This window comes from Pelobates fuscus, chromosome 6, assembly GCF_036172605.1.
Source record: "Pelobates fuscus isolate aPelFus1 chromosome 6, aPelFus1.pri, whole genome shotgun sequence".
Taxonomy (NCBI): Eukaryota; Metazoa; Chordata; class Amphibia; order Anura; family Pelobatidae; genus Pelobates; species Pelobates fuscus.
In genome coordinates, this window is record NC_086322.1 from 136,357,821 (window position 1) to 136,382,919 (window position 25,099).

General features: G+C 39.2%; 1 protein-coding gene across 41 annotated transcripts in view; it reads right to left on the reverse strand.

The window, feature by feature from the left end:
* ANK2 (ankyrin 2) overlaps nt 1-25,099 on the reverse strand; it is a 540,585-nt gene that overhangs the window by 312,069 nt on the left and 203,417 nt on the right. For 8 of the 41 annotated variants that reach the window (XM_063458336.1, XM_063458320.1, XM_063458329.1 and 5 more), the window contains exon 1: nt 11,825-11,982. The exons of the other annotated variants lie outside the window; for them this stretch is intronic. In XM_063458336.1, coding sequence (XP_063314406.1) covers nt 11,825-11,908 — 84 coding nt within the window. In that variant the 5' untranslated portion in view covers nt 11,909-11,982. Of the gene's footprint in view, nt 1-11,824; nt 11,983-25,099 lie in introns of those variants that run through there. 41 annotated transcript variants of the gene reach the window in all.

The following is a 25,099-nucleotide window of genomic DNA, read 5'->3' on the forward strand; positions in this document are numbered from 1 at the left end:
TCAGAACCTGGCATCGTCATTACTATAGTATCACATGTGCATGACAATACAAAACAGGATGTATGGACAATTCCATAGATAATCTTGTGCTGGCATATTAAGGTGCCATAGTCATCTAATGTGAGAAGATACCCGTTTCATCAGCCATCAACCTCACTGATGGAAAACAGCAGCAAAGGCTCTGCTTTTTGCCAAACATTGACAATTACATGACGAAGAAGTCTCTACAAAGAAATTCCAACAGTCAAAAAAGATTTTGCATAATGATTCTGTCTTTACGAAAACCTCAAAACGTACAGATCTGCTTTAAATGTTACATTATTATCTAAGGAGCATACAACCCTACACAATCAGGGATTATTCTTAATAATTTAACACTTGTCTTTGAACGATGCAAATATAGGTCTACTTTTGGTTAAAATCTGTTCTACCGTAGTAGTGCCAAAATGTGGAGCAAACAACATGCCCCCAATGTTTCATTTCACGTTATGAGACAATATTTCTTTCTTTGAGAAGTATGACAATTATTTAAATGGTGATACAATTTCTGAAAACTGTGTGAATAGCTGTTATTCAATCAATGCTTGCCAACAAGCAGTCGCATTCTGGCTGAAAATCAATTAATGACTGAGTGTTTACCAGAAAGTCTTACATGGAGTGCTTGTTACACATCGAGACGAGGGTCAGTAAGAAAATGGCTCTATTATAACAAGAACAAACTGTCCAAACAGAAGGAAACCCATTTCTATGCAGCTAACCAGAAGACAAGAAAAAACTGAAGACAAAGCACAGCTGAAATATTCAGTCTCTGGGGTGCAAGGCAGTTCACCAGTGATAAAGGAAGTGTAAAGAACTAGCATTGTCTTCAGGGATCTGATCTCTGAAAGAACACGTAGCAACAAGCCATACACATTCTTGGTTGCCAAGACATTTTATCAGATGGATGGGGAACAACTTTATACATATATCAACGCACATCAGTTTAATCAAAAGGGCAGGATACTTTGACATTTTTTGGGGGCATTGAAAGCCTCAGATTCTCATTGCTATGACTTCAAAGTTGAGAAAAGCACATTTATCCTACTACAATTGTTTGTGTTTTAGACGTTTGTCTACTAAACCATGATTCGCAGTGATCTGCCAGCCGAGTTTAAAATTCCAACTTCAACAGCAGTTAGTAAAGTTTATACTTAAACTGGAATGTATCTTTGTAAGTCAGTTGACAGCGCATCATAGTGTGCTATTTAAAGAATACAGCATGCATATGAAAAAATAACATCATCACACTGCATTTTGACACAAGAACAGATTGCATTATAATTTAGGAGGGGGAAAACATCATTTGGTGAATAGGTATCTAATTTTGTTGCAAGATCATGTTACCATTTAATATGACATATTTGTTACTCAATGTTGTTTACAAATAAAATTAAATATTGAGCGTTTAATTTATTAAACAAGTTTGTGTAATGAGTTTTGTCTCCTGTCTGTCATTTGGTCCCTAGTGCACACAGGTGAAGCCAATACGTCAGATCTTTCAGGTGCCCTGCTTATTGAGTAAATGATAGTAAGCACTTTTAAGATACACAGTGTTTTTTTTTTTTTTTTTTGCACTAGTCAAATATTAGTGACTAGTCCCCTAAATGACAACTGTCAGGCAAAAATAGCTAAGCTGTGATTATATCAGAGTTAGATCATCTCGGGTCTGTCACCTGGTCCCTAGTGCACACAGGTGAAGCCAATATGTCAGATGATATTTCACGTGCCCTGCTTATTGTATAAATAATAGGAAGCGCTTTCAAGTTACACTAAAATAGCCAAGCTGTGATTATATCAGAGTTAGAGAATATTTCCATCTTATTAGGACTGACCTGAATTTTGCAAATCAGTTTTCAATTTACTCTTTATTGAATAAATGCTATAGACTGCAGTGAGGTATATTACTAAACTAAAATTTGCGAAGCACCTACAAGGGAACTGCAAAAAGTAATTCAAAATAGATGAACTGAAAAAATTCTCAAGTTAGGATATTTTCTCTTTAAAAGGGGGTCCAAAGCTACCAAGTGGAAATATTTCAGTGACTGTCTTAACTGCTTTCGCCATAGGTGTCTGAGAGCAGTACATGGGCAGTTTAATCCCTTAAAAGTACAATCCAATATGCCCTATCCATGCTTTATCAGGTTAATATAATGACAGGAGTGAGGGAGTGGAAGTGAGTTGCTAACACAATATGCTTTTGTTGGTGTGATGTCCAAAGTGACATCATGTTATAAGTCCTTTGACCCAAGCATGTTGTGTAGATTCCCCCATGGATCAGCTTTCACCACTGACAAATCAATAAGTAATTCAGCTGACCTCTGTTAGTTTGCAGAACAGAGAAAAATAAAGATTTTAAGCTGAGTTTAATGGAACAAAGGGGTAATTACATACAAAGTTATAAACCTATTTAAAGCAAAGGTGACATTGAGCAATATCTGATTAGTCTGTGTTTCAATGCATTTGCTTAGGATATCCATAAATTAAAAGAGTGATCCAGACATGGACCACTAGTTCACTATGCCTAGAAGGGTATCAGGTACACCTCTATGCCGAGGAGCGAGGACCAAAGAAGGCCAAAACGATCTGGTCTGCCATAAAGGTGAGATCAGTCTGATATTCTAACAGTATAGGTTCACTCTGTAATGGCACAAGTGAGCAAAAACAATTTTGACATCTAAGCAAAGATTAACCAGATGGTAAGATAAGCTATCCTCAGAGCTCTCATAAATTCTGTTTTTGTTTTAATATCGGACTGAACAGAGAGCCTATAGAGCCTAAAGAGGGCTGGCAATGGGGCAAACAGAGTGAGTGGCCTGTAGCCTCACATCATTCTTCTACTGATTAAAGGCAGGGGGATGTGTGTTGAAATCGCTGAAGGCAGAGTACTGAAAAGGTTAGGCACCAGGGTCAGTAATGGCCCAGTACTATGTATGGTTTTACTTGGGTTGGTGACATGATCTAAATACTCTCCATATCGTGATGGACCCCGTGGAATATTTCCCAGGGTGCAGCAGTATAGGGGCCAGACTATGATGATGATCTTTGCAGGATGCAGGATGAGACAAGACTTACGACATTCATATCACATGTAGGTCATCATCGGTGGTAATGGGGACATGTGATACAGTCTTCATGCCTTTGCCATGTTGTGCAGAACATACTGCTAGAGGTTTCAATGATTTATGTCAAATCTTACAACTCCAGCAGCATACATCTCTCAAAGCCATTTATTGCAGGTGTCATGCGAGTATTTGTTTTAGAGAAAGCCTTTGCTTATGGTTCAGCAGGCTCATTATCTATTTCCAGGTAGCCAAGGTTTCTGTAACTGGTGATCCTGGTTACAGAAACCATTTCTTGCTTTATTTCTTCAGCTTTGTGTTCAAGAAGTTACAAATCTGACTCATCACATACCATACACCAAGTACCCATGGCATACTAGAAACAGAGAAAACTCCATGTACTTATAACCATTGAAATGCCTTATAAATGTATAAACTTTACAAGGTTAACTTTCCCAATCTGTTCAGCCCTAGGAATACCGAACAAGAAAACGGTAAAAGAAGTGAGTGTAATCTGACTAGTGCCAGTCTAGAAACTATGTATTAACCAAGGGAGTTTAATTTGGTATGCTTCTGTTTATAATCACGAACTACTAACATAGGATGGCCAAGTAGTATAACTACTAACATAGGATGGCCAATCTTTGCTATGCCATTAGCCATCTTTTTTAATTCTTCACTACATTACCAAAGTATTAAATCGTACCATGTATCAAACCTGTGAATGAGTCTTTCCACGTACAGGTGACAGGAAAGAGATACAAAGGGGTAAGAATTCGCTCATACCAGTATACTGGAAAAAAACAGAAATACCCCAAAGAGAAGAATGGATACGCAGAGTGGAGGAAATACAGGGAGCAGAGGCGATGCACGCATCCCTCCTGGGTAGGGCCAGCAAACACACAGAGACCTGGCTACCATGGTTCATGTTCATCTCTGGGGGCCTCTAGGAAGGTAGCTCGCAAGAGGGGGAGGCACCTGCGTGGGTGCCGGTGCTCTGGACCTGGCCGCGGGCTCTCAACATCACGAACATGTAAGGCGAGACATCCCCACCCACCACCACCACCCTCATTCCTTCTTCATCCCCCTCTCTGACCCACTCTTCTTACTTCTCTCATCTCTATCCTAAATGACAAAACAGAAGAACCTTAGGCTACACCTTAGGCCCACGACCGCACACGCCTCACGACAAGAACGATGAAATAATTGCACGGTACCTCAGAGACCAGGCATGAATATACACACTGAGATTGAAGATACACCTTACACTACCACAAAACATGCTCAGGAAGACGCAACAGTTACCGAGAGCACGTAATAGCCTCACCCAACAAAACCAGTGGAACAACATCCCACTAACACAACAACAGAAAGACCCCAAGTATAGCAAAACCCAAAACATGCGGTGGTAGATGAGCTGAGAGACGGGACACGTTAAATTGACAACTGATAGAGACTGAACACCAACAGCTACACGCACATGAAGCTAGACAGTAAAATAATGAAAGACAAGGAACCTGCTCCCCTAGAGGTGCTGTAACCAGCCTAACTAACGGAGACCAAAATGTCCATCTACGAATAATACATCACAAAGTCTACACTAGACACCCAACAACTACAATAGCAAATTTTGAGACGACGGAAACGTCCTAAGCATGCAACTACAAACACCTGTGATAATTGCACTACCTGTAGAATGATATATATTTGTAATCCAATATAGGACCTGCGCGTCCACAACGCTAAACCTACGTGTACCTACTACTGTTCAACCTTTTTACACAATAAAATATTTTCAAAGGGGTAAGAATTGTGAGGAAGATGAGAGAGAGAGAGAGAGAGAGAGAGAGAGAGAGAGAGAGAGAGAAACCTTGCCCCGTTATTATGGCAAAACAGGACAGGTTGTCAGCATCAGATCAGTAGCTAAAACATGGCAAGAATTGCAGGTAGTGAACGATAATGAATGAGCACTCAGCAAAGTCAAAGGGATACTTCAACCACCATGTCCACTTATGCTTTTAGAAGTGCTCATAGTTGTAGAAGTCCGTATTTGCAACATTTCTGTTTGAAACGTTGCACATACCAAGATGCACTTTTATGCCAGCAATTTGTTGCATATCCAGCAGATGTGATGTAGGCTGCCCGAAATGCTTTTCTGAGAGTTTATCTAATGTCAATTCTGTGCAAAAATTACATCTGACACAACCTGGAAGAGGAAGGGTGTATGCCCCCTCCATCCCTGCTTTAAAGTCCTTTCCATTTTATTTTTGTATAACTCTAATTTTCCTCCCTCCCCTTACCAGCTCAGAGTGCCCCTAGTGCTCCTCTATAAAAAAAAAACAAACATTTGATTGGACCAAGGAGCAGAAGGAAATGACGCAGACAGACACCAGATGGGGGGAGAGAAAAATCCTCGCCCAGCACTGGATTCCAGGTAAGCTTTAGCTTAACTTTATTGTTGTTTTTTTTTATAACTAATAAAGGGGTACCTATTAAAAAGTGACCAAATTAGGCACAATAAAGTTTTTTTTTCTTTTAAATAAACTTGGATAAAAAGGTTGGAGTAACCCTTTAACTTTTACAAATCAGTTTCTGGAGGCAAGTTTAGTAAAAGTTAAAAACTTGTGACATATATCGATGTCTTTCAGATGCGGGATTACCCAACTTGGCTAAATGCATGCTTGTGAAATTCTAGTGCTGACAGTTTCAAGTAGACGTATCAATAATTATCATCACCTTGGGCAAGTACTAAAGATTAAATAAGACAACATTATTTTTTCTGCTGTCTCTTCAAATATACAGCCAGTTTTAAAACAATGCATTATTTAAATACCGACTCATTTTTTTGGAATTGCTAGAAAAATGATATAGCTAAAAATTGAATAATCTATAAATGTTGAATTGATAGCCCATATTTTATTAATTATTTAGAATGATTAATTCATATTAGGCAGTTAAAGAGTTGAATAAATTAAATTCCTCTGTTTTGGAAATTGCTATTATGCTAATAAATTGCAATTTAAGTCTAATAAATCTATTGCTGGTGTCCTTGCAAGACAATGGAAATATGTCTTGAGTCCAATGAAGTGGAACTAATGTCAGCTATTTAGGTTTCCTCCCGGAGTGTTGGGAATGGAAAGACGAACTCTAGAGACATTAAAGCAGGCATGTCAGCAAGCGCTTAGTGTAGCAGTGTTGACAGGAGCTTGTCATGAGAAAATATAGTGGTGAAAAATATAGCTAATTGGGGCAATTGTTAAACATTGCGCTTCTTAGCGTTTTTTTTGTCAACTGGAATTTTTATCGTATTTTTCATATAAAGCATGTCTGCAAACTGGTATGAAATCAAACCAACATTTCAAAAATACAAAAATGTCACAGCACATTGACTTTAATCATAACTAACTTTTGAATTTTTTTTTTTTTTTTAAAAAGGGGCAATAGTAGAAACAATGTTGCTGCCACTACATACAAAGTAAAACAGACTGTTGTTTTTAAAATACACAGTGTTAAACTCAGATAGTGACATTGTGACAATAATGTGACAGTTTATCCTGCCACAGACTATTGCTGTCAAGCAGCATTACTACGTAACACAGCCAATCGGTAATAGCTTTTATTGGACTAAAAGCCTCTCACTGCTACTGCCTCTTTTGCTGACCCAGGCAGCTTCACATTTAAACATGGAAGAATAGGATACCATGATGTATGCCTTAAATAGCACATGTAATTTTATCTTCATTCTGCTTTTATTGTGCAACTATTAACCCTTTAATGACTGACGTTTTTCTGAGATTCCATGACTGTGGCTTTTTTGGCACTTTTATTATGAGTTTTGTATACCGTACTTTATATTGGGTTTTTCTTCACAGATGTGGCTTTCTTCTGATATGCAATGTATATGCATATCACAATGAGTACGAAAAATAATGAAATATGCAAAAACTTGTTTTCATAGTTTTGAGTTTAATATATGGAATTTAACAGATAATTACTACAAGGAGCAAATTGTGCTTTTTTTTTTTTTTTTAATTCTTTATTTTTGTCGTGCATGTACCAACAGCAGTTACTCGGATCCATACCAGCATCTGAGTGCATTTTACAATATTTGACAATGTCACAGGTTAACACAGCACAAATTTTAAGATTATAACGGAGAATGGAAAAAACAAAAAATACAACACCGTCAGTAAACCGTGAGCTGGAGGGCATGTAGCGTTCCATACATGGTCATAAACGAATTCCATGTAAAGGCAGTCTCACCTCTGCAAATTGTGCTTTTAAAACTAAACCTGCTGAAACTATAAATAATTCAATATCTATTTTCTACAAGTATAGCCTTTGGTATAGCGATTATTTTGAATTATGTGATTGCTAATAAATAGTTTTCATTAGTAAGCTAGAAGTAGCAGACTGTAATTAAAAGATTAACATCTGTCAGAATTAAGAAGGCATATCTGAATCTTTAAAATGCTGGTACAGTAACCTTTTAATAAATAAGTAATATACTGTGAAGCGAAGAGAGTGTCTGGACAGACAGTTTGAGGCGGTCATATCAAATAGTTTAAGGATGTCGAAGCTAAAGGTTGGCAACTTTAGATATTATATAGACCTTACGAAGCATTGCAAAGAGCTGGTTACTAGAATATACATCTGGCCATTAGAGTGTGCCATTGTTGTTACACAAACCGAAGTTAGTCACTGCACATATTTAAGTGAGAATTTCATCATCCCATACAGTGTGAGGCTGGCATTACAGTAAGTATGAATCAGGTTATTGTATATTGTGCAATGTTGTTTCTTCAGTAAATATGATGCCAGACATTGCATGCAGTCGGAGGTCATTATAATAAGCATGAGGATAGTGTCTATCATAGGAAGTTCTTCATTACAGTAAGCACGGGGACAGTTTTTTATAAATATATAGTTTTGGGCTAACACTAAAGGAAGTATGAGACCAGTCATATAGTATAAAGCTGTTATTACAGTAACATGCATCCCAACATTTCTAATGGACAAAGAAGTGTGAGTGGGGGTGTTCCGAGGAGTTTTAGGCGACTTACTAAGTTATCAGAACTAAAATCTAATTAAGAACAATTAGGGATTTAGGCCCAACGTAGGAACTTTCCTTCCTACATAGGAACAACTTGGATGTATGCAGCAAGAATGTGAATAGTCATATAGTTTAAACATGTCAATGCAGGAAGTATGAGAATAGTCGTACAGCATGAACATGTCACTGCAGTAAACATGAAGCTAGTCGTAAAGTATGAACATGTCAATACTATAAGCGTGAGGCATGTTGTATAGTATGAACTTGATACTGTTGTAAGTATGAGTCCAGTCATAAATTACGATGATGTCATTACGTATGATTCATTCATTAAGTATGAGGCCTAATGTATAATATTAGGCTATTATTACAGTAAGTTTGAGGCTTGTCATATTTTAAAGCGGGACACCGGTGGGAGAGGGCTTGTAAAGGGGGGCAGGTCCACCCGAATTACTGGCAGGTAAGCCTGGCATGGATGCATGCCAGACTGCCTGCAAATCAAGAAGGCCAGCCCATTGAGGGCAGGACATGCATGGAGCACGGTTTCCTTGAGCTCTCAGTGTAGCGCGAGCTCATCTAATGATGCAATCAAGCTACACTTTTTGGGGACAGTTCCTTCATGTCCCAAAAAGGATGACACCAGAAAACAAAGTTGGGATGGTGAATCTGGACTTGAAAATAAATTGTGACTGTTATGGGGCATGCAGTAAATATGGTTACCACTCAACATTAGTGTCCTGGAATCAGGATGCCATTGGGCTGGGTAAAATGAGGCAGATCAGAGATGCAAATTGTTTCACTTGCATTGCCCCAAAGGGGTGGGCTTGCCCAAAATGATACTGTGTCCAACTGAAGAACTGGTATTTCAGCCGAACGTTCATAAATGCCAGGCTGCCTGTTAATCATCCACTCCAGCCCAATGAGAGTAAATCCAGAGAGCATGGTTTCATTGCTCCTGCAGGGAGCATTTCCATGAGCAGAGCGCAAATAAGTCGAATGACATTGTGCTTTCGGGGACAGTTCCCTGCTGCTCCCAAGAGCACAAGGAACAAACCTGGACAACGTGACAAAACACTAAAATTGTGTAAACATATTCCACAGTACTTTACAATATTATAAAGGGTGGGGGAAATGTAATAATAGAGGAGACAATTACAAAAATGTTACAGGAACAATAGGCTGAAGAGGACCCTGCTCGAAAAAAGCTAGAAAGGTTTCATTATGCATAATATGAGGATGTCATTACAGTCAGTATCCAAAATGACAAGTCTTATAGGGTATTTCCAGTATGCAGCGGTTAGTATCTACAAAAAATGGTGCAAGGAAGAACAACTGGTGAACCGGTGCCAAGGTCATGGGCATCAAAGGCTCATTGAATCACATGGGGAGCAAAGGCTAGCCTGTCTGGTCCAATTACACAGAAGAGTTACTGTAGCTTAAATTGCTGAAAAACTTAACGCTGGCTATAATAGAAAGGTGTCTGAACACACAGGCACATTGTAGTTTGCTGTGTATGGGGTTCCGTAGCCACAGACCGGTCAGAGTGCCAAAAGCGCCTTCATTGGCGACGTGAGCATCAGTACTGGACCATAGTGAAATGGAAGAAGGTTGTGAGGCTTCCATTACAGTAAGTTTAAGGGTGGACAATCATTATATATATAGGATTATTAACTAAAGTGAGAATTGGAAGAAATTCAAAAGTGAATTTAATATAAATTTCGAACTTAAGGCCAGGGCTTTTCTTTTAATATTGCTTGTTTTTTTCTTTAAAGTGGTTATGGTCTTGAAGTGCACTTTAAATACCAATATATCTCTTACAAGCATATTTTAGCAACGTTCCTTCTAAGGTCAAAGTATATTTTTTGCTAAACAGAGGAACCAACAGCAAAAAGTAAAACCAGTTTAATCAGTTTGCAAACAATGTGCACCGATTAACAAGTAATCCGTTTTAAGAACGAGCATATGCAATGGGCAAGTAGTAAACATTTTTTTTTTTTTATCTGATATAACTAATCAAAATGGGTATATTTACAATTAAAATGCAAGACTAACAACAGTTCAAATCTTTTCCGGGTTACATCTTCTAGAATATTTATTTAATCACTTTGCATCTGCTGTGCAAGATGCCAGGAATGGTACTTAAGAGATGTGAAGGAGCATACTTTCATCAATCATTGGCACACATTACTAATTCCCCTTTGATTGTCTAATTAGGAAGAAAGCTTGCTACGGAATAATACCCTACTGACTACAAACCAATCACGCATGAGGCCAACTATTTATTTTTATTTATTTTTTTAATTTTAGCAGAATTCTAGGAAGTAAAAATACTTTAGATAAAAGGTAGGTTTGAGGTAAAAAAAAAAAAAAAAACGTAACTTCTATTTTCTATAAATATAACATGCGGGATTTTGTTAAGCACATTTATACAAACATGAGTAATTTGTAGCTGGCTTTATAGTCCCCGATCTGAGTGAAATGTCAATTAGTAAATCACATTGCCCTTATAAATATGTCACTTTGCAAGACGGAATTGTATAACCCTTACACTTAAGGTGACGGCAGCAGTATTTGCAATGTAATCGTTTTCAAATTGTCACTTCTGTTCTTAACGTGGTTACTTTATAATTTCCACAAGACACATCCGAGAAGCCTTCTGCTTGACCAGCTGTTTCATAGATTACAAAATCAATAGACATACCAATTCCAACTATACTATACGAAACAGGCTAATATATATCAGCTAACGTAGCACCAAGTCCAAGAGTATAAATTTTAAACGGAAATCATTGAAATAGCATTTATTTCAGCTCTGCTTATAAATTGGCTTATTATGGTATGCAAATCAGTGTTGACCCTGTTGTGGCGTATTGTGCAATGTGTCTGCTTCTGTCTGTCTACAGTCCAAAGACAGACATTGTGATATCAAGGTGTGGCCATCATAATGTACAATGTTATTTATACCATACTGCCATCTACTTTCTATAACCTTATTTCAATTATCTTCACACTGAATAAGTGCATTTTGTATCCACGTTATTGGATCCCCTGTGCTGCTTAGAATTTTTCCGTCAGATTAAATTTTACAATCAGTGCACAATATATTTGCCATTTCAAGAGATTCTCGCAAGCAATTTTCATGTATAATATTAAAATTCTCTCCTTTATATATAAATGTATTCATAACCCACATAAAATAAACAAAACGCAAACCAAAACAATGCTAAATAATACAGCTGACAGCTGGTACTGATGCAGTTAATAGCCACTATGTCATGCAGCGTAACCTTTCAAGGGTTACAGGGAATCCAAAGAGCCATCTAAACATCTCTCATCATCAATGTGCTTGCAACGTTCAGTTTGCCAGCCCTGCTTATACAGCTTCCTAGCAAGCCAGGAAAAACAAACGTACACTTAAAACAAATCGTTAACTGGTAAATATTTAGCTGTGCAGACTTTGGCTACAGCTGCAGGCAAGGTAAACCTGGTGATATCTGTCACTCTCGGTACAAATCCGTTCCTTTACTTCGAACAAGAAGCTTACAGCAATAGGAGAGAAGCTAAATCCTCAGTCACGCCTAAGAAACCACTCTGCCTTCATCCTAGCCGTCCAGACCTTAAGAAGCATGCTTTAAACACTGTGCAGATGTGCTCTCCTTTCCAGATGCGTTACCTTTTTGGGTCTCTTCTTTCTCATGTTGGCCCCATTATATCTTTCCCCTCCATCAGTTTTTTGACTAGTTTCTTCGTTCATCATGTTGAAATGCTTCTCCGGAGAAGAGCTCTGCCATTAAACCCTCTTCACAGAACGGACCACTGTGTCGCTGGCTCGAATGGAGGATGGGGAGGGAGGGAAGGAGGAGAAGCAATATGACGTTGCCATGGTAGCGACTGCCACAAATGTTTATCTGCCTACATTGTTAAATCTGATTCCACCAATTACCAACAGGATCTGTTCTTTTCACAAAGGAGGCAAGCACAGAGCAAAGCAAGCTAACACCACTGACTGAGCACTTACACATGTTCGCTTTTTAATTTAAACTGAAAAGCACAAGTTAATGTTAATGCAATCCCAAATGCTGGAATCCTATAATATATATTTAACATCATGTCATAGATTTACGTAAATCCCTTCTAATCTGGATTAATGGAACATGTAGACAGGCTTTTGAAAAACAGGAAAAATCTGAAATTAATTTATATCTTTAATGCATATGTAGCTTGTAGGGAATTTTTTAGGGAATTGCAGGGAATTTTTTATTTTTTAACCCACCTCAGGGTGATACTCATTTGTAAAGAATACAAAAAAATTATATTCGTCTGTGTGAAAAATTAAAATATGAATTTTAGTCTATCATATTAATTTACACTATTTTCATGACATGGTCACTAAGTTTTTTTTTTTCTTCCTAACTTGGTTAAAATTTGTTCTAGGGTTTTAAGCAATGATTGCATTAAGAGAGGAGCACTATTCGCTAAACAGTTAACGGTGTGGATATGAAAACCAAGCTCCAAAAACAAAAAAGTTGATTAAACCACAGTTCAAAATTGTATAGATTGGTGATAGATAGTTCTAGATATAATGTCAGAAATGCAACCATTACATTTTATCTTTAAGTCCACTGCAATACACAACATAGTAAATAAATATATTTGTCATAAATATAAAGCATGCCAAAAAAAAGGAAAGTCATTTTGAAAATGCATACTTTTTTTTGAAGCACAAATAAAAACGCTTATCCTGAGGATAAGAACTTGTAAAAGAGCAATCACCATGGAAACGAAGAGCATGTCTTTCAACAGTTTGCACTTTCTCCTAGAAGAGGTGTTTTGCAAGATAAATATCTCCCTATTTATTTAACAAGTATGTTAAATAAAGTACACACAAACTGCAGTGAACGTACTAGCAGTGGATGTACTACAACTCAAATAACCACTAGACAGCTTTATGCTTCTTGTAAACAGCAATTAGCTCAGTCCAATACATTTATAAACAAAATAAGAAGAAATTATTCATCACCTAAGCAAAAGCAAATTTACTGAAATCGTGCCAGAGAACCATTTTAAAGAGAAATATCCTTATGGTCATTTTTGTTTAGTACACCTACAGTTGCAGTACCCACTGGGTCACCCATGAATACAGGTTAAAAGGTTACATAGGCGTGTGCACCCTAAAGCACAAGCCGCATATATATATGTATGTATGTATATACATATATACAGATATATGCACGCACACATACAATGCTGTGTGTGTGTGTGTGCTGTGTGAGGGTGCTGTTAGTGTGATGTGTGTGTGAGGGTGCTGGTAGTGTGCTATGTGGGCGAGGGTGTTTGTGCGTGTGTGCGCGCACTTGTGAGGGTGCGGTTAATGTACTGTGTGTGAGGGTGCTGTTTGTGTGTGTGTGTGCGCGCTTGTGAGGGTGCTGTTAATGTACTGTGTGTGAGGGTACTGGTAGTGTGCTGTGTGTGTTTGTTAGGGTCCTGTTTGTGAGGGTACTGTTAGTGTGCTGTGTGTGTTTGTGAGGGTGCTGTGTGTGTGGGTGCTGTGTATGTGTGTGGGTGCTGTGTATGTCTGTGGGTGCTGTGTATGTCTGTGGGTGCTGTGTGTGTGTGGATGATTGTGGGGGGTGGAGGTGGGCGTACATTACTCAATATCCCCCTTCCCTTCTTACTTTATGTAGGGAGGGGGGATTCCTGTTCCTTGCTGCCTTCTCTGGTGGTCCAGTGGAGGTGGGGGCAGATCAGTTATTATCCCCCCTCCCTTCTCACCTTATGTAGGGAGGGGGATCCTTGCTGCTGCCTTCCCTGGTGGTCCACTGGTGAGTGAACTCTAGCCTGCAGGGCTAGAGTTCACTCTCGCGAGATCTGAGCGTTGCCGCGGCAACGCTCAGATCTCGCGAGAGGAACCCGGCGGAGCTGCTGGCAAGAGCTCCCCGGGTCCTCTCCTGCCTCCCTCTCTGCCTGTGGGCCGGTGGGGAGAGAGGCTGAGAGCAGAGCCGGCGCTCGGATAGTCCTGGCTCTGCATGAGCCGACAGGGGGGATCCTGAGATCTCCCTTGCCGGTCTCACTCCATAGGCGTGCCGCGGGGATTAGGGTGTGCCCAGGCACACCCGGAACACCCCGTGCACACGCCTATGAAAGGTTAATACATACTCATCTTACAACACCACGTATAATACTTTTTGAGACTTGTGCATTTGGATTCAAATGAATCACAATTCGCCTGAATTTCAGTTGATCAACGATTCATCCAAATTCTTTAATTCCAAACTGCCATATGGTCGAATCACAAAAACAAAACGGGCAATGAATTTGTGAATAAGAGATTTGTCTTTTGCATCAGAAAATGGCGGAGGAAATTAAGAAGCAAATTATTTTTAATTTTTTGTTATTATTGCGGTACACTAATAGGCAGATTCTCACGCCAACTGTTTTGTTCAAAACGTTTTGCCTGAAAAGATTGCATGGGAAATTTGTCTGAATCAAAAACACCACGTGGCATTCGGATCAATCGAAATTTTCTGTCAAGCACAAAAATATACAAAATGTTCTTTTTAAAAAGGCAAACTGGGCTACAGTTGATCTATAACAAACGTTGCTTTATTGAGAAGCATTTTTTATTTTTTTTATGATTTCTACAATTACATATGTGGTTCTTAGATGCAAAGAATGACGGCTGGAATTCAATATCTATGTTGTAGAATAGATAGTCAGGTGTAGAGGGGGTGTGTGAATTCAGTATTTCAGTATCCCTCGATGCCCTATAGCTAAGTATAGCTCCCAGCACTGTCCCCAGGGCATAGAGTGATACAGTGAGACTGTAATAAAGACAGCTATACCGTTCACACAATGCTTCTACATAAATATAACATTAAAGTAATTAGATAATAAAAAATCAGTTGTTACAAGGGAATATTATGGGTTAATGAAGAAAGCCAATAATTACAGAGGCAACCACTGGGAAAGGCAAAGATAACGGGAATATGGGGGAACAAATTCTATATTCGCACAGGAATGCTTAGTGCTGTACTACAATGACTCATAGTTCTGAAGCATACTTATGTACTAAGCGGAATGTTCATCCAAAACCATAACCGCCATGTAATAAAGATCCAGGTCTATGCTGCAGTATGAATAATACAATACTGTTTTCCAGTGGGTGTTAAGTAATTTAACAATCAGAGTGCAAGCAATAAAGTGTTCCCCATAAGCACTTTGTACCACAGTAAGAGGTGGGCTGATTACCAACTATCACTTCCCACATGCCATTAAAGTATAGGTTTCCGTGACTCTGCTCACAATAATTAAGACTTCAGGTTCCATGAAGAACTGAGAAATGATCTGTATGTGTATAATAGGCCTCAACAAGCTGCAATATTTAAATACAGACACATTACAAATAGCAAAAGAGGTTCATAAAGGAACGCAGCACGTTATGTAACTCAACACTCATTTAACAACAAATGCATTAAACCAGAAATTATGCTGCCATATTCATTTTTCTTATATTCACACTGGGTACATGCAATAAGCGGTTAGTATGTTCAATTAACAGTTAAAAAAAAGTGCACTTTAATTGGCCAGCAATAATTAATCATAAACATACAGAGTACCCAATAAAAGTCAGGACAGAAATGTACTTTTCTAAAATAATGGAAAATGTTCCGTGGGTGAAAGAGGGTTTTCCAGTCTCATCTTTATGTATAGTTTGAAGAAGTGAGTGGCAGGCGTTAGATTTCTAATGGCAATCAAGATATTTGGTAAAATATATTTTTTTTAATTTAAAGAAGAGAAATACATAGGTTTGACTGCACAGATGAGAATTTAGTACATAGCATATTGCATGGTTCAGTAGTATGCTAACTGGGCGGCTAACAGTGCACTCCCATCCCTCCGGTCTGCCTAGGTCTCGAAATGAGGGAGCAGCCTCTCCAATAGAGGCAGTAGGTGCTCCTGCTTCCCCACCAGGGACCCCAACATCTGGTCTTTTGTCCAAGTGCTCATAATGTTAGGAGCAGGAGAGGGAAATTTAATGAGTCTGAGTGTGACTCAATTTGACTGTGTGTCAGTATGAGACGGTCTGTGAGTGGCTGTGTGTGTGAGTGTATGTGACTGTGAACGTATGGGACTGCGTACATGATATTGTGTTTGTGACTATATGTATGAGTGTGACTGTGTGCTAATGTGTGTCTTGGTATACAGGAGTGTGTGTATTATTGTATGATTATGCATGTTGTAACTACATGTGATTATGCGTCTATTTGCCAGAGTTTTTGTGTATGCATAGGACTGTATGTATGGGGTTAAAGAACAAAAAGTGTAAAATGGTTAAGAAACACTAAAGGTGGAGGAGGTGACAAGTAGGAGGTGACTGGTGCCAAGCAGCCCCTGGGTAATTTCGGAAACCATTCAACAGTTTGACTACTTACTAGTACAGCTGGGTGTAGTGGTTATGGTGCTTGGAGGGTTCCTTTTAACAAGTAAAATTGCAGCAGGAAGTTAAAGGACCACTATAGTGCCAGTAAAACAAACTCATTTCCTGGCACTATATGGTCTTTGGGTCCCCCCCACCCTCAGGGTCCCACTCCCGCCGGGCTGAAGGGGGAGGAAGGTGTTAAATTCTTACCTTTCTCCAGCGCCGGGCTCCCTCGGCGCTGGGGACTCTCCTCCCTCTTCCGACATCATCCGCTGAATGCGCATGCTTTCCTATGGACGGCAGCGTCTTCTCAGCCACTAGAGGCTGGATTAACCCTATTGTAAACATAGCAGTTTCTCTGAAACTGCTATGTTTTCAGCTGCAGGGTTAACCCTAGATGGACCTGGTAACCAGACCACTTGATTGAGCTGGAGTGGTCTGGGTGCCTATAGTGGTCATTTACCTTCTCCCCATTAAAAGACAACAGATTACTGATTTTGCAAGGTTGTTTGCATTAAATTACACATATATCTATTTGCATTTAGCATGGTTTATTATGTATAGGTATATTCCTACTGTGCATAGCCTAAACATTAAGCTATTAGTCTTATTTATTATTAATTCAAATCTACAGCTGGATTCATGTAAACTTTATTAAACTTGCGAGCATATATGTGAAATAAAAATGTGATTGACAGGCTCTCAAGATGGGTTTCTTCTCTGAAATAAACACAAGGATGAGATGCATTTGTGGCTCTGTGCATAAAACAATAATGTGATATCCTGTCCATAAAGCCTTGCACTGAGCCAGTAACCGATTCCTTATCTAATGTGTGTTTCAGCTCAGCTTGCTATCTCTAGAAACCCACACCAGCTAATCCAGTAACTCACCCCATCTTCAAACACAGGGGCGGCAAAAAACGCAGCACAAAGGAAAAAGAAATGCTGCACGACTTTGCTATCAGACACTGAACTATTTGATAAGGCATTTTAATGCTCAATCTTATTAAAGAATATCAAACACATTCGTATCATTCGGTACTCTCTTAATTGCAGAATTTCTGGCTGCTAGATGATAATATTGTAAAAAGAAATAGGAATAATGTTTATCTTATAGCTAATGGCTATTCTACTTATAAATGCAGCAACCAAATTCCCTAGTTTAATATGCACATACATACAGATACCTCCTCACTTAGGATAAAAAACAAAACACAGAATGATATGGGCCCAAAGTGAGCTTGTTCATCCTAATGTCCCACTTTTCCAGAAGATCCATATTTTTGTGTATAACAGAGCTCCACAGCAATAATACTCGCAGCACTGTATCTGTAAACTACAAGAAATGTGTAGATGTGAAATGTATTTAGAAATCAGTCTATGTATATACAAACCATTGTTTTTGTTTGAACTTACATTTTAGTTGATGGAAAGACAGGGTACAAGAGAATAGTGAGAAGAGACAAGCGCTCAAATAGCTTGCCCCTCAGTGGGTCTCCGTTTAGATCTCAAGCTGGTTTTAGTTGATCTTGTGCCAATACAAAAGGAAACAGGGCCATTTCCATATCAGACTGATTCCACCGAAAATGGCAGAACAGATTCAGAAGGCAGGCCAGCTTTCGCTGCTCGAGAGATACAGGAACCCCAGATGATTGTTTTAACCTTGTTAGGCATTGTCAGTGGGGTATAGCTGATATCTATATAGGCACCGTTAGCAATGGTGGGATCAGTCTGATATACAAATGGCCCTGGTTCTTTTTGTAATAGCACAAGATGAGCTAAAACCCACCGAAAGGCAGGATATTTGAGCTGTTGTCCGTTCTTAGAATTCTCTTGCACCCTGTTTTTTGCTCCACATTTTAGTTGCATATATTTTTTAATAGCAAGTCACCTATCATTTCTCAAGTACAGCCATGCACCTGGGTACACCCCTTAAATTAAAGAGGATCTCTTTATCCTTTTGAAATGTTTGCAGGCAGGAAGGCCTATCACTTTCCAGGTCTGATTGTGCTATTCAGATTTGTGACCCTTGGCCCATCATTCAGGATTTTTTTTTTTTCCTGGTGTCCAGTTTCTTTAGAGATACATACAAAAATACCCAAAACACATCATCATTAAATGCACTTTCAACTGCAAAGGGCAATTCTAACCTTGAGCGAGTGATTTCACAGTATTAAGCACTATGCACATATGCAGGCTTGGTTATCTACAAAGTCTGCATGATAGCCCAGCAAGTGTTCATTAATTATTATTATTATTTTATTATTTATATAGCGCCATCAGATTCCGCAGCGCTGTACAATGGGTGGACTAACAGACATGTAATTGTAACCAGATGCACAGGAACAGAGAGGTTGAGGGCCCTGCTCAATGAGCTTACATTCTAGAGGGAGTGGGGTATAGTGACACAAATGGTAAAAGTAGGGGTACGAAGTGGGTTGTTAGAAAAGTATTCACTGAGGGCTTAGTAGGTAATTTTTGACAGTTGCAGGAGAGGAGTCATGGGGGGTGGGGGATAAAAACCTGCAAACAGTTTAATTGACACGCTTTCTTAAAGAAGTGAGTTTTCAATGATATTTTGAATGAGTGGAGACTGGATGAAAGTCTTACGAAGAAGGGAAGGTAGTTCCACAGAAGAGGTGCAGCCCTGGAGAAATCTCAAGCATTAGAGGTGGGAATACAGACAGAGGATATATGTAGGTCTTTGGCAGAGCGTAGGGGCCTCGACGGAACATACTTGTGTATTAGGGAGGATAGGTAGGTTGGAGCGGCATTATGTAGGGACTTGTAAGCAAGTACCAGAATTTTAAAATGAGCCCTATATCTAACTGGAAGCCAATGCAGGGACTGACAGAGCGGGGAGGTGTGGGAGGTGCGAGCGGACAGGAAAATAAGCCTCTCTGCCGCATTCATTATAGATTGCAGCGGTGCAATCTGGGAACATGTAAGACCACTGAGAAGGGTATTGCAGTAGTCAAGGCGAGAGAGAACAACACCAGCACCTTAGCTGCATTCGGGGTTAAATAGGGACAGATGCGCGCTATGTTTTTGAGATGGAAGCGACAGGATTTGGCGATTGATTGGACATGAGGGGTGAAGGAGAGGTTGGAGTAGAAAAGAACACCCAGGCAGCGAGGTAGCGCCGCTGACTTGGAGGGAGACAGACACGGGAGTAGTAACACTTGAGGGAGGAAAGACCCGAAGTTCTGTTTTGGACAGGTTAAGTTTAAGGAAGTGAGTAGCCATCCAGTTGGAAATCACAGAGAAGCAGTCAGAGACACGAGTCAAGATGGGCGGAGAGATATCAGGAGAGGACAGGTAGATTTGCGTGTCATCTGCATAGAAATGATAACGGAAGCCAAAGGAGCTGATGAGTTTACCAAGGGAGGCAGTATAGATAGAGAACAGTATGGGACCAAGGACAGAACATTGGGGGATGCCGACAGAGTGGTTGGGGAGGGGGGGGGGAAGAGGCAGTCAGAGAAAGAAACACTGAAAGAGCGCTGGGAGAGGAAGGAGGAACACCAGAAGACAGCAGTATCCCGTAGACCACAATTACGGAGAATGCAAAGAAGCTGTTGATGATCAACAGTGTCAAAGGCAGAAGAAAGATCAAGGAGAATTAGGATAGAGTAATGGCCATGAGATTTAGCAGCAATTAAATCGTTGGATACTTTGGTCACAGCCTTTTCGACAGAATGACCAGCGCGGAATCCAGACTGAAGGGGGTCAAGCAGAGAGTTGGATTCGAGAAAGTCAGTCAGTCAGTCTGGTGTACACAACTCTCTCGAGGATCTTGGAGGCAAATGGCAGTAGCGAGACAGGGCGGTAGTTGGAGTCAAGGCTGGGCTTTTTCAGAATCGTGGCTACAGTTGCATGTTTGAAGGGTGAGGGAAATTTGCCAGAGGAAAGGGAGAGATAGAAAATTTTAGTGAGAGGAAGAGCAAGAGAGGGAGACAAAGTGCGGATGAGATATGAGGGAATAGGAATGAGGGCACAGGTGGTGGGGCGGGAGGACCGGAACAGAGCAGAAACCTCTTCTGCTGTAGCAGGTGCGAATGAGTGTAGAATGGTGGAGGGAGTGGGGTTGGCTGATCTATTGGTAGGGGAAGGAGAGAAACTAGTGATCTCTTCTTTGATTGTAGAGATCTTCTCAGTGAAGTGAGATGCAAAGTTTGTGGTGGACAAGGTGGTAGAAGGAGGGCGAGTAAAAACGAGAAGAAGAGCATCAAAAGTGTGAAATAGGTGTTTGGGTTGATGGGACAGTGTACTTATGAGGGTGTTAAAGTAATTGAAAGAGCCTGGCTGTAGGAGTGCAGCATGAATTTATAGTGGAGGAAGTCGGATGCAAAGTGAGACTTTTTACAGCAGCGTTCAGCAGTTCTAGAACATTTTAATCTTAGTATGGAGACAGGACAAGAGGATGAAAAAATATCCTGTAGATGGATTATCCACCATGCAGTTTTCAAAACTCTAACCGGTTGGAGGAGTGATGGTGGCCCTATTGAGAAACTTTGAGCATGAATTGAATGCCGCAGCACTGAAAAGCTGAATATCATGGCCAATCTGGCACACAAATATTATTAAACGTGCACACATCTGTTGGTCACCAAAAATCACAGAGTTGTATTCACAGGTTATCAAATCTCACCCCAGACCTGTATAGCATCTAATGTGAAATGAATGAACTCAACAACCAAGCGCTAAGGAGTTGTAGAGGCCAATCAAGCACAGCCATTACTAGGAGAACCATGATGTATGTTTTCAGCATGAAAATGCCTTGTTTCACAGATCTAGAAACCCATACGCAGTTATACACAAAAAGTGAGCAGACGTTACCAGTTTTGCACATAACAAAATATTAAGTGTATATGAAGGCTACTTTGAATTAACCTAACCACCCCATATATACATCCACGTTCATGGCCATCATACCTGTGGGGGCTTGCTGAATGTGGCCCAATAGTTCCAATGCAAATAGCCTAAAGTCCACATAAGCATAACACTATCAGTGTAACAGGATCCATATAGTCAGAACAATAATCAAAATGATAAATGGTCACACCAAAATAAAACAAACAGCGGTACATCAAAATATAAGCCAAGACAGACTTATAGTTGACAAGACAACTGTTCTTGTATGAAGAATAAAAAACTGCTGGAGATCCACTACTGTTGTTTGCACACTTTATTGTTGATTCTCATTCCAGTCTGTTTTTGTTCTTTGCTTTTAAAATGTCCAGCAAGTAAACACTGTGGAAATTTTTAGTATTCAATTTAGAATAAATGCTATTTATGAATTTTCGTTTTCCAGAGGGAATGCGTACAAGTATTCACATCAACTGCAAAGACCCCTCTATCAAACTTCACAAACTAGAGGACTCAGAGCAGCATTTTCTCAGCTCCACTAATTTACAATGACTCAGGAAGTGCTGGTGCCAACTCTGTGAAAGCTTTGGTGGAACATCAGCCTTTTAATTATTAATTAACAAGATAAATCATGCTGCATTTCATTTATTACAGTACGCAGACAGTGTCCAATGTTTCCTCCACAATGCTCAATAGAAACTGAATAAAAAGGAAAATAACATATCGTTGGACATCAGCATGAATCAAATAAAGAGATTTATTCTTAAGAAATGTTTGAGTCATACATGTTTGTGAACAGAATGTTCTTGGCGTTTGATAAAATCTTATCTGGTCAAAGAGAAGGAATGTCTGAATTGGGTCTGTCAGCTTAAATTCAGATTTCCTGGCTACAAAGAGCAAGGGAGGGATTACAAAATTGGCCATTTTTGATTATTTTAGCCAGTAATTTCAATGTACAGATCAGTTGATTGATAGGTAGAAGAGTATAGAGAGATAAACACTTGAAGTAAGCAGAAGATTGTCACTGTACGACTTATAGTGAAATACAGATATGGAGTAATTATTTACTGCTGTCTAGAAAGATCAGAGCATCTCACTGACAATGCCCTAAGACTTTAAAACACATACGGGATGTCCTAGGTTTTTTAGTCAGATCAGAAATACGTAGAATATCCTTAGAAATATTTTCATTCTCATACACTGGAAAATATTGAAATATTGCGTATAGTGGGGTGAGAGAATGAGAACACTCTCTGAACGTGACAGACTCACCATATGTTTATACAGACAAACTATTTGCACATGATTTATTAAACAAATATGAATTTCACCACAAATGTGAGGAAGTTGTCACTGGAGGGGAGGGGGAGGAGGGGAGGAACATATGAGAGGGTAAAAATGCTATAGTAGTCCATACAAGAACAAATGTTGAAACTCATGATGTGTTGGTATGCACCCTGGTGAAAATTGTTCTCAAAAAGGGGTGGACACTGACTAACTTGTGCTGGAGGTCCTGCGGTTGGATTAACCCCAAGTTTGCCCATTTTTGTCACAACATTAAGCAATTATTGCTGGATTTTTCTCACATACCCCTGTATGGATTTCCCTTGGCATCTTAAAAAACTGCACAGCATAATAATATTGGCTATCCGTAGGGCTATAGCCTCTAAATGGCTGCATACCAATGTTTCTTCCTTAGATTATGTCATTGCCAAAATTATTGATAACCGATTGATAAATAGGCTAATGGCGATTGTACACAATTCTCATGCCTCATATGAGAAAGCCCCTGTGGTGATTTCTCAAAATAATTTGATGGCCTTTTTTTTTTTAATTTTGGATTAGAGTTTGTTGGCTCCTCTTCTGATGGATTTTTTGAACTTATTTGTTTGTTTTCCTTGTTATTTCATGTTTATCAAATGTAAATGCTGTATCACGATATCTCTCGGACCACGCATATTGCTACTGTACTGCTGCACTTGGCTTATAAATAAAGATCTTTAAAAATATGAGCCTGTGAACAATATTTATAGCATACATTAATGAAATACCTTCTCTAGGATATATTGTGGAAAAACCGGGTGTAAAAAAAAAAAAACACAAACAAAACCCCCACCCAAAAAAACACTGCTGATTAAAGCAATATCCCTGGATAAATTATAACTGTGTGGCCTCAATGATATAAGTTATATTGTCAAAAAACACGCAGTTCAAATAGATAAATGTCAACCTCCCTATCAAGATGAGCTTCATTCTAATTGCCAAACAATGGTGAAGGGATCGTTTGAGCTGCTTTGCTGCCTTTAGAATCTGGATAACTAGGAAAAATGACACAACCATAAACTCTGAAATGTATCAGAAGAAGATTTCACAGAAGAATTCTGGCCCTTCCGCCATCAGCTGAAACTGATCCAAACATGGGTAAGGCAACAATACAAAAAAAAAGCTGAATATACAAGCAGATCTATAATTATGGAAGAAGGAATACAATTTTTGTATGATCTATTTAAAGCATGCCTACCAACAATCTCTATTTAATGGAACAGTCATTAATTTCGGGTTCTGTCCAGACATCCCCAAAAGTAGGACACCAGGCAACTGTTCCCAAAAAGTGCATCATTAAAGCACTTGGACTTCCCTCAGGGTGCAAGGCTGACCTACCAGTACTATATGGGGGACTTTCCCCCTTTCTAGGCGGTGCTAGCAATCAATCAATGACAAGCCCCGTTCAGCCCCAATGTTGGGGGTATGTTAAGGCATAGACCTAAACCCCATCTAGGTGTTGCCAAGTGTAGCCCAAACTATGAAATAGTACTTCTGATCATGATATTTAAACATTTTCCAAGTATATATGTGCATAGCAAGTGCAGACTCTAGTAAAGTCAACAAGCTTTGGTACTGATATAAATTCCATCAACAATGGTATAAACACAACAATGTGAATATTTTAGAGTTAACATTAATACTATTAAGTGGGCAAATAAAATATGTATTAATCATTGATCCTTATCAAAATTGCTATGAATTTGTTATATTATTATTGTACTCTTTTACACCATCACACACAATGTTTTTTTTATGTATATATTTATTTATTTTTTTACAATGAAAACCACCATTGCAGAAGGACACATATTTAAGATGAAGATAGTACAGGTGGTGATTTTCCTTTAAACAGAGTGCCTTTGTAATGTAGGGTTGCATGATTGAACGTGAAGATAAAAAGCTCTGGCAGGTAATGCTTTCTATCCACTTTGCTGCATGTTGATAAGGAACTCAGTATTTAGAAGGGAAAAAATGATACCGGAACAATAAAACAAAGTGTTCCATTTAACATTTTAATTTATGTGTAATTATAATCACATCTGTGCCACTACACACAGCACTGGCAACAAAAACATACATTTTGCAAAATCATTCATTATCAGTACCTGTGATTTAAAGAGCTGATTGTTATCCATCCTGACATAAGGTGCTGGCCCATTTCAGGAACATTATTAATTTCCATCTTCATCACATGCTGTATGGCTATTACTATAGCAACCAGCCTCCCCTGGCGTGGACACTTTGTGACTAGGCATATTCCCTCAGGTTTATGAGTCAACTACAGAGGAAAACCTTACAAAAGGGCAAGTTGACGGACAGACTAGAACACACATG